This window comes from Columba livia, chromosome 2 (genome assembly GCF_036013475.1).
Source record: "Columba livia isolate bColLiv1 breed racing homer chromosome 2, bColLiv1.pat.W.v2, whole genome shotgun sequence".
Lineage (NCBI taxonomy): Eukaryota > Metazoa > Chordata > Aves > Columbiformes > Columbidae > Columba > Columba livia.
The window spans coordinates 1,427,780-1,438,127 of record NC_088603.1 but is presented as its reverse complement, the minus strand read 5'-3'; the positions used below and the strand labels follow the sequence as shown (position 1 = coordinate 1,438,127).

General features: G+C 67.3%; 1 protein-coding gene across 1 annotated transcript; it reads left to right on the top strand.

Annotated features, from left to right (window-relative positions):
* Nucleotides 1-914: 914 nt before the first annotated feature.
* Nucleotides 915-10,345, top strand: NACAD (NAC alpha domain containing). The gene is made up of 9 exons (XM_065050213.1): nt 915-1,349; nt 2,911-7,539; nt 8,069-8,299; nt 8,383-8,468; nt 8,548-8,631; nt 9,523-9,669; nt 9,743-9,874; nt 9,956-10,078; nt 10,186-10,345. Exons 1-9 carry the CDS (start codon nt 1,280-1,282, stop codon nt 10,198-10,200), a joined length of 5,517 nt encoding a protein of 1,838 aa, XP_064906285.1. The 5' UTR covers nt 915-1,279; the 3' UTR covers nt 10,201-10,345.
* Nucleotides 10,346-10,348: the final 3 nt, after the last annotated feature.

Genomic DNA, 10,348 nt, shown 5'->3' with positions numbered 1-10,348 from the left:
TTTTATTCCCGTTTTGTTAGCGGGGCTTTGTCCCCAGGCGGCTGCGCAGTGCGAGATGGGGGGACGGGTGGGGACAAATGCTGCGCTGAGCGGGATCCCCGCGCTGGGGACAGGGGGGTCCCAGCCCCCCCGGATGTTCGATCTAGCCCCACATCCTGCCCCAGTGTCCCCACAGCTTGTCCCCTGCACCCCAACAGGCACCCACAGTGTTCCCTGTGTCCCCCAGGGCACGTGCACCTCAAGGTGGGTCAGGAAAACCTTCAGTGCTGTGACGCACCTGCCAGGGAGGGCTTTGGGGACAGATTAGTGGCCATCTGGCCCTGGGGACACTGCTGGTCATCGCCACCACGTCCCTTCCAGCCTCTCTGCTTGGGGGGGGAGAGGCTGGTCCCCCCCAACCCTGTGCCCGCGGTGGTGCCGGGAGCTGCTGAGTCACAGCTCAGGGCTGCTCCTGGCACCAGTGTCACCAGCGTCACCGTGCCCGGGGTGACAGCCAGCACCCCGCCGGGTGCCAGCCTTGCTCTGTGCCCAGCACCGATCCCTGCGCCAAGGCCGTGCCTCAGTTTCCCGCCAGCATCCTTTGGCGCCCGGGGGTCTGGGCAGAGGGTGGCACATCCCCAGCTGGGACAGGGTGTCCTGTCTGTCTGTCCATCCCCAGCTCGAGACGGGGGTCTCACCCCCCCACACTCATTGCCAAGGAGCCATCCTCACCCTCCTCGCCATCACCACGGAGACGAGAGGAGGAGATGGGCCGTTCCCATGGCGACCATGCCGGCACCCATCCTGCATCCCTAGTGGTACCCAGGGTGGGGACACCAGGTTCACAACCCCCCTGTACATCAGTCATCACCACTCACAGCTGCTTTCGGGGGGGTTCTGGTCACACCCAGGATGCTCAGCTCCCTTTTTTGGGGACAACCCCCCCCTGCTTCATCCCCGTGCTCATCAATCCCACCTCGCCTGGGGAAACTGAGGCCGGGGGGGTGTAGATGTGTATGCGTCCCCCCCATCGGAGCTGATGCAAGCGCATCTCCCCGCGCCGCAGTGCCTGGCACACACCCCGCCGGAGAGACGAGAAAAAATCCTGCTGACATCATCTGGGATGACGGGGCTGATCCCGCCGCCGGCCCCCCCGGCCCTGCCCCCCCGTTAACGCTCCGCGGCTCCGGGCGCAGCCGCTTTCGTCCCGCTCCAGCCGCGGCTGCCGGAGCGGCGGGGGGGAACCGGGGGGGGCAGCGGCCGCCCAGGCCGGGCCCGGCCGGGCTGCTCTGCCAGCGCCATGCCGGGGACAGCGGTGACAAACCAGGGGCTGGAGAAGGAAAACGGGATTCCGGAGGGAGCGGAGGCAGGTGAGGCCGGAGGGGGTTCGGATGGAGGATGCGGGATGGAGCAGGAGGGACGCGGGATGCAGGGATGGAGGATGGAGGACGGAGGGATGCGCGGTGGAGGGTGGAGGCCGGAGGGCTGGAACGGGTTGAAAGGAGGACGCCGCAGCGGCCGCGGTCGCAGGCAGCGCGGCCGCGGGGCTCCGGTTGCCCCGGTGGGAGGCAGGAGGTGACTTTGTGCACACCCGTATTGGGGACACACTCCCCCCGCCGCGGTCCCCCACCCTGGGTTGTGCCCCCCGCACCCCGAGGCCCCGGTAGGAACGGGGTTGGGGGATGTGTGTGTGTCTTGGACCCCCGCTCCACGCATCATCCCCCACCCCGGGATCACCGGGTGGGGAAACTGAGGTACGGGGCGGTGCAGAGTCATGGCCCAAGGTCACCCTGAGCAGGTGCCCCCGAGGGCTCACTGCCGCCGCCAGAGGGGCTGGGGACAGCCGGGACGAGCCGGGAGTGGCCCTGGTGTCCCCCCTCCCATGCCGGTGTCACCCCCCCCGTGCCTCAGTTTCCCCCCGGGGAGCTGGGTCTGGGGTTCCAGTGGCTGCGGCTCATCCAGAAATGGGGTGAGGGTTCGGTTTGTGCGAAGGGGGGGTCAGGGCCTTCCCCCATCCCCAGGTGGGAGCTGGGGGACCCCAAAACAACCAGGGGGGACGGGCTGGGGAGGGTCCCAGCCAGGAAACGCAGAGTTAAAGGGAGCCCAGCGACCCCCCCTCGCTGTGGGGCAGAACGAGGTCGCCCAACAGGGTGCTGAAGGGGGGGGCACAGCCCCAGGGCCCCCCAAATTAACCCTTTAAAAGCCCCCAGTTCCCAGGGGAGACCCGAAACATTACCCCCCCCGCACTTGGAAAGGGGATGGGACACCCCCCCCCGCATTAAATACCCAGGTGAGGCCCCACCCCCTTCCCAGCAGCCTCTGCGGCCTTGCCCCACCCCCCTCCATCCCCCCCCCACCCCTATTTAAAGCCCCCGGGGGGGCCATGGGGCTCTGCTGGGTTTGGTGCTGGAAGTGGGTCCTGGTGGGTCCCACCTCTTTCTGCCCCATGGACCTGCCCCTGGGGGGCCCAGGTAACGTGGGGGGGTCCCCCAAGGAGGTTTTGGAGTGGGGAGGGGGCTGTATTCCCCACCTAGTGTGGGTAATGAGGGGCTAAGACCACCCCCAGCTCCATCTATGGGTGGCTACTGCAAGGGGGGTTTGGGCTTTGCTTTGTGGGGGGGGGATGTGGGGGGTCACCCCTCTGTAAGAGGGACACCTGGGTCTATTCTGCCCCCCCCTTAATGCAGCTGCATCCTTGTGCCCCCAGAGAGGGGCTGGAGGGGAGGGGCTGTTAGTGTCACCCCTGGTGTTGCTTAACCCTCTGGTGACCCCCCCGGATGCTCTGGGGGGGGGAGGTGTCACCCTATTTTCCCACCCTTTTTGGGTGGCTCTGGCCTGGCTGGGTGCCATCCCCCTGGCTGTCCCCTCCCCGTCATGGGGTGACCCTGGGGGGTCCATGGCACTGAGGGGGGGTCTCCCCTCTCTCCGCAGCCCCCCCGGCAGCCGCGGTCCCCCCGCCGATGCCCGCCAAGGAGGAGGCTCGTCCGCAACCCGAGGGGGCCAGTTGTGACCCCGGCCCCCCTGCCGCCACCCCCCCCGGGGACCCCTGCAGGCCCCCCCTGCCCGCGGACCCCCTGGACACCCGCATCGTCATGGGCGAGGAGACGTGTCCCCCAAATGCTCCCGAGCTCCGGGGGGGGCCCCCCCCGCCCGCTGTGCCTTGTCCCTTCCCCGCTCCCACCAAAGACCCCCCGCCCCACCAAACAGCTGAAGCCCCCCCAGGGAGACCCCCCGTCCCCCCAAACCTGGACCCCGACCTCTTCTTCACCGCCCCCTCCACCCCCGTGCGCATCGGGGGGTCCCGGCTGCCGCCCCCCCACGAAGAGCAGACGGACGGGGAGAGCGAGGGGCTGTGCTCCCCCCCCACGTCCCCGTCGGGGTCCTACATGACGGCCGAGGGGGGCAGCTGGGGCTCCTCGGGCACCGCCAGCACCTCCCCGTCCTGCTCCCCCAACCTGGCGGCCGAGGCCGAAGCCATGGCCATGGTGGCCGATGCCGACGTCATGGCCGCGCTGCCCCCCGGCTTGGATGAGCCCTCCGCCTTCACCCCGCCGTCTCCCGATGAGGAGGATGAGGACGACGGGCCCTTCGCCTCGCTGCGGGATGAGGAGGATGATGATGACGATGGGCAGACGCCGGAGGAAGATGAGGATGAGTGGGGCGGCGAGGGGCTGATCCCGGCGGCGCTGCTGCCGTTCCGCGGCAGCCTCCTGTTCCAGGCCGAGGCGGTGGAGATCGCCCCACGGCTGCCCGGCGCGGCCCCCCTGCCCCTCCCCGGCCGGCACGACGAGGAGGAGGATGAAGATGATGAGGAAGAAGAAGAAGAAGAAGAAGGCGGCAGCACCTCGGCCTCCTTCCTGCGCTCGCTGTCCGAAACCTCCATCACCGAGGGGGTGGACGAGTCCTTCGCCTTCCGCGATGACACCTCGGCCTCCTCCGACTCGGCCGCGTACGACGGGGAGGAGGACGAGCGGCTCTACGGCACCGAGCGCCACGCCATGGGCGCCGAGGGGGGACACGCCGCCTCCAGCGGCCCTGGGGATGGTGGCATCGAGCTCCACCTTCACGCCGGCACCACGCCGGAGGGGTCACCCCGGCACCACCCCGGCGAGGAGCCGGCGGGGACTGAGGGACTCGGTGAGGAGGACACCGGTGAGGAGGATTTCAGTGAGGGGGACAGCGGCGATGACGCTGGTGGGGATCTTGGTGCCGAGCAGATGGAGCTGGGGACGCCGGAGCAGGACGGCAGCGAGACCCCCCCGGTGCCCTCTGGAGTGGAGCCGGATGGTGAGACGTTCGTCACCTCCTCCTCCTCCTCAGAGCTGGAGGCCTCAGCCCTGGAGACTGATGTCCCAGGGGGTTGTCCCCTGCCCGAGCCCCCCCAGCTCCCGGAGGAGCCGGCGAGGATGGTAAAGGATGATCCTGGTGTCCACCAGCCCCGTGGCCTCTGTGCCGGGGAGCACAGGGGCCCCCCAACTGATGGGCTGGGGGTAGACAGTGACATGGCACCGGCCAACGGGGAGCCCCAGGGTGGCCCTGGGAGTGATGGGGAAGATGGTGGCGACAGCGACCATGAGCCTGGCACCGTGAGATCGGGGAGCACTGAGCCAGCAGCCACCGATGGCCACGATGAGCTGGACATGGTGGCCACTGACCCTGGCCCTGTGCCACTGGTGACACCCAGCCCACTGGACACCATGACCACTGAGCCGGTGCCATCGGTGACACCCAGCCCACCGGACACCATGACCACTGAGCCAGTGCCATCGGTGACACCCAGCCCACCGGACGCCGTGACCACTGAGCCAGTGCCATCGGTGACACCCAGCCCACTGGACACTGTGACCACTGAGCCGGTGCCATCGGTGACACCCAGCCCACTGGACACTGTGACCACTGAGCCGGTGCCATCGGTGACACCCAGCCCACCGGACGCCACGACCACTGAGCCAGTGCCATCGGTGACACCCAGCCCACCGGACACCATGACCACTGAGCCAGTGCCATCGGTGACACCCAGCCCACCGGACACCATGACCACTGAGCCAGTGCCATCGGTGACACCCAGCCCACTGGATGCCGCGACCACTGAGCCAGTGCCATCGGTGACACCCAGCCCACCGGACGCCGCGACCACTGAGCCAGTGCCATCGGTGACACCCAGCCCACTGGACACCGTGACCACTGAGCCGGTGCCATCGGTGACACCCAGCCCACTGGACACCGTGACCACTGAGCCGGTGCCATCGGTGACACCCAGCCCACCGGACACTGAGACCACTGAGCCAGTGCCATCGGTGACACCCAGCCCACCGGACACTGAGACCACTGAGCCAGTGTCATCGGTGACATCCACCCTGAGAGATGCTGTGGCCACCGACCTGGTGCCATCAGTGACACCCAGCCCACTGGACACCGTGACCACTGAGCCAGTGCCATCGGTGACACCCACCCTGCCAGATGCTGTGGCCACTGACCTGGTGCCATCGGTGACACCCAGCCCACCAGATGAGCCCGACACTGCGGTCACTGACCCTGACCTGGTGACACCCAGCCTGTTAGACACTGTGGCCACTGACCTGGTGGCATTGGTGACACCCAGCCCACCAGATGAGCCCGACACCATGGTCACCAACCCTGACCTGGTGACATCCAGCCCGCCGGACACCGCAGCCACCAACCTGGCACCGGTGGTGACACCCAGCCTGCCAGATGAGCCGGACACTGTGGTCACTGACCCTGCACTGGTGACACCAGTGACATCCAGCCTGTTGGACACCACGACCACCAACCTGGTGCCACCAGTGACATCCAGCCCGTTGGACACCGCAGCCACCAACCTGGCACCATTGGTGACACCAAGCCCAGCAGATGAGCCGGACACTGTGGTCCCTGGCCCTGAGCTGGTGACAACAGTGACATCCAGTCTATTGGACACTGTGGCCACCAATATGGTCACATCCAGCCCACCAGACACCATGGCCACCAGCCTGGTGACATCCGGCCCGTTGGACACCGTGACCACTGACCAGGGGACATCCGGCCCGTTGGACACTGTGGCCACCGACCTGGTGACATCTAGCCCATTGGACACTGTGGCCACCGACCTGGTGACATCCGGACCGTTGGACACTGTGGCCACCAACTTGGTGACATCCAGACCGTTGGACACCATGACCACCAACCTGGTGACATCCAGCCCATTGGATGCTGTAGCCACCAACTTGGTGACATCCAGACCGTTGGACACCATGACCACCAACCTGGTGACATCCAGCCCATTGGACACTACAGCCACTGGCCTGGCACAAGTGGTGACATCTGGTCCATTGGACACAGTGGCCACTGACCTGGTGCCATCGATGACATCTGGCCCGTTGGACACCGTGGCCATGGACCTGGTGACATCGGTGACATCCAGCCCATTGGACACCATGGACCTGGTGACATCCAGCCCGTTGGACACCGTGGCCACCGATCTGGCACCATTGGTGACATCCAGCCAGCCAGATGAGCTGGACACAGCGGTCACCGACCCTGACCTGCCATCGTTGGTGACATCCACATCGGATGAGCCGGATGCTGCCGCCACAGCCCCGGTGCCACCCGGTGTCACCACCAAGGATCCAGCACATGGGGTGACCTCGGATGGCGAGTCCCCAGAGCCACCAGCGTGTCCCACGCTCCAGGGGCCGCCGGTGGGTGTCACCGAAGCCCCCGAGGAGTGGGACGCGGCCACCGCCTCGTCCGAGGACTCGTCCCCGGAGCTGCTGGACACGTCGCGCTCCCGCACCGACTCCAGCTTCTTCACGGCACCCGAGGACAGCGCGGGGGAGGCGCCGGCCCCCCCCCGGCCCCCCAAAGAGGATGAGGAGGATGAAGGCACCGCTGGGCGCTGCCTGGCCCTGTGCCCGCGCCCCCCGCCGCCCCCCGCGCCCCCCACCCTCTTCACGGCCTCGGAGCGGGAGGTGTACGTGGGGACCCCCCCGCAGCCCCTCGAACTGCTCCAAACACCCGGTGCCTTGTTGGGGAGTGAGGGGGGGGCCCGGCAGCAGGTCAGCGCCATGTTACAGGGCTCCTTCGGGGACCTGCTGCCCCCCTGCCACCCCCACAGGGCTCCCCAGGTGCTGGCAGAGCCCCCGCAGGGTGATGGGGGGGTAGAGGAGCGTCCCCTGGCCCCCCAAAAACCCCCAAGCGATGAACCCCCAGCCCAGGCTGGGGACAGCGATGCCAAAGTCCCGGGGGACAATGGCCCCCCCAGTGAGGCCCTGGAGGAAGAGGAGGCCATGGAGGGGGCAGGATCGGGCCCCCAGCACCCCCTGGCCACCAGCCAGGGTGGGGATGCTCAACCAGAGGCCCCCCCGGAGCCACCAGCCCCCCAGGAACCCCCCGTGCCCCCCAAAGTCAGCCAAGTGCCTCCTGTCACCGCCACCTCGTCACCGCTGTCACCCCCGTCGCCATCGGCACCGCGCCCGGCCCGCGGCCCCCCCGACACCTCAGGGCTCCCCCCCAGCGAAGAGCGTCCGTCTGTCCCACCGCCCTCCAGGAAGCACCTCGAGGGTAAGAGACCCCCCTCAAAATCACACCCCACACCCCTTAAATCACCGTGGGGTGTTGAGTGGGGCTGGGGTGGGTGTCACCTAGTGGGGGGTTGCGGGGGGGACTTTGGGGGGACATCACTGGTTCAGCCCCGCCACCATGGGGTGTCGCAGGGTGGGTGGCACCTACTGGTGGGTCCCCTTGGGGGCGACAGTGGTGACCGGCCTGGGTTCAACCATGGGGTGGGATTTTTGGGGGGCACCACTAGCTCGGCCCCCCCCCCTCACCTCACACACACCATGTGGTATCATGTGGGACCATCACTGGTAGGTGCTGGGGGGTCCCTTCTGGGGGGTCCCAGGCGGGTGACAAGGTGACCAGGTGGGATTCAACGCTGCAGGGTGATTTGGGGGGGACATCTACTCATCCCCCCCCACCATAGGGGCTGTCACCCACTGGTGGGTGCTGAGGGGGGGTCCAGGCTGGGTTGAACTGCGGGGATGATTTTGGGGGTCCTCACCATCTCAGTTCCCCCTTGACCCCCGTGCAGCCCCCCAGCCCTCCCCGCAGAAGCCTCCGGAACTGGGGGGCCGGCAGGCAGGGCCGGGCAGCCGGGGCGCCCCCCGGGGGTCCCCCCGCTCGGACTCCAGCTCCTCCAGCGAGGGGGAGGCCCCGGTTCCCACGCACCCCGAAATCCAGCGCCTGCGAGAAGCCGCCGGCATCGCCCTGCGCCCCGACAGGGCCCCCCTGGCCCCCCAGGGCTGCCAGGCCAACCACAAAGGTGAGAGAGGGACACACTTCCCCCAACCCCCCACCATGTGTTTTTGGGGGGCCCCTCTCAATCCCCCTTCTACTTGGCCGCAGGGTCGTGTAACGAGTCTGAGAGTAACGACGAGTCCATCCCCGAGCTGGAGGAGCCCGAGGGCTCGGAGCCACCAGCACAGACACAGGTTGGGGGGTTACTTTTGAGGGGGGGGGCAGTGGGGTGATGGGGACCCCCCCCAAGTCTCACCCCCCAGTTTTGGGCAGGCGCCGCTCACCCACTCGCTGGGCACCGGGGAGGAGACGGTCAGCAAGGCCAAGCAGAGCCGGAGCGAGAAGAAGGCCAGGAAGGTGGGATGGGTCCCCGCCCGGGGAAATGGGGGTCCCCTATGGGGGTTGGGGGGCTCTGGAGGGGGTTTGGGGTCCCACATGAGGATTGGGGTGTCCCTGAGTGGTGCTGAGGGTCCCTCATAGGGATTGGGCGTCCCTGACTGGGGCTGGGGGCCTCTCATGGGCATAGGGCGTCCCTGAGTGGGTCTTGGGGTCCCCCATAGGGCTGGGGGCTCCCTGGGGGGGGACTGGGGTTCCCTCATAGGGATTGGGGGTCCCTGAGCGGTGCTGGGGGCCTCCAATGGGCATTGGGGGTCCTCCATAAGAATTGGGGGTCCCTGAGTGGGTCTGGGGGTCCCTCATAGGGCTGGGGCGCTCCCTGGAGGGGGAACTGAAGGTACCCCCTAGGGATTGGAGGTCCTTGAATGGGGTTAGGGGTCCCCCATAAGGATTCAGGGTTGCTGAGCAGGTCTGGGGGTCCCCCATAGGGCTGGGGGTTCCCTGGGGGAGCTGAGGGCCCCCCATAAGTATTGGGTGTCCCTGAGCAGGTCTGTGGGTCCCCCATGGGCATTGGGGGTCCCTGGGGGATTCTGGGGATCCCCTATGGCATCTCCATCCCAGGGCTTGGGCGGTAAGATGGGCTTGGGGGGGGTTAGGTCTGAGGTTTTGGGGGTTCCTGGGTCATGCTGGGGTGTCCAAGCACTGGGGGGTGGGTGCCTGATGTGGGTCCCCTCTTTTTTGGGGGGCTCAGCCTGGCTGTGCTGGGGGATAATTGTCCCACATCCCTGGTTTTGACATCCCGGTGGTGTTTGGTGTTTGGGGTGGTGTTTGGGGGCTGCACCCCGTTTGGCTGCTCTGGGAGTTGTGACCCCCGGGGGGGACATGGGGTCACCCCTGTGTGTCCCCCCCAAGGCCATGTCCAAGCTGGGGCTGCGGCAGATCCACGGCGTCACCCGCATCACCATCCGCAAGTCCAAGAACATCCTCTTCGTCATCACCAAACCCGACGTCTTCAAGAGCCCCGCGTCCGACATCTACATCGTCTTCGGGGAAGCCAAGGTGCGGGGGGAACACGCAGATTTGGGGTGGGGGGGGTCCCTGGGAACAGGAGGGTGACCCGGTGTCCCCGCAGATCGAGGATTTGTCACAACAAGTGCACAAAGCGGCGGCGGAGAAGTTCAAGGTGCCGATGGAGCACTCGCCCCTCATCACCGAGACGGCGCCCACCCTCACCATCAAGGAGGAGAGCGAGGAGGAGGAGGAGGTGGGTGTCCCCCCATCCTGTGTGTCCCTGGGGCAGCTGGGTGCCATGGGGGGGTGACAGTGACGTCCCCTCCCCTGGCAGGTGGACGAGACGGGGCTGGAGGTGCGGGACATCGAGCTGGTGATGGCGCAGGCCAACGTCTCGCGGCCCAAAGCCGTGCGGGCGCTTCGGCACAACAACAACGACATCGTCAACGCCATTATGGTGAGTCCCCCCCCAACTCATAGTGACCCCCCAGAGCCCCCGGTGTGATCTGGGGGTGCACACCCCCCGTTTTGGGGTGCACCCTGACGCTCTGCTCTCTCCCGCAGGAGCTGACCATGTAGCGGCCGGGGGTGTCCCGGCCCCCCTCCCCATGTATAGATGCACAGTTACTCCCCCCCCCACCCCAAAATCCTTCCCTTGCCCCCCCATTCTCCTCCTCCACGTCTGTAATGCTCAATAAACAGCCTCATGTATCACTTGATTGCACAC

What these genes read in the sequence shown, in the direction of transcription:
- NACAD (XM_065050213.1), top strand. Translation starts at nt 1,280, where the DNA reads ATGCCGGGGACAGCGGTGACAAACCAGGGGCTGGAGAAGGAAAACGGG. An exon ending in TCCGGAGGGAGCGGAGGCAG is followed by an intron (nt 1,350 to 2,910) that starts GTGAGGCCGGAG and finishes CTCTCTCCGCAG; the next exon opens with CCCCCCCGGCAGCCGCGGTC. An exon ending in GCGAGAAGAAGGCCAGGAAG is followed by an intron (nt 8,632 to 9,522) that starts GTGGGATGGGTC and finishes GTCCCCCCCAAG; the next exon opens with GCCATGTCCAAGCTGGGGCT.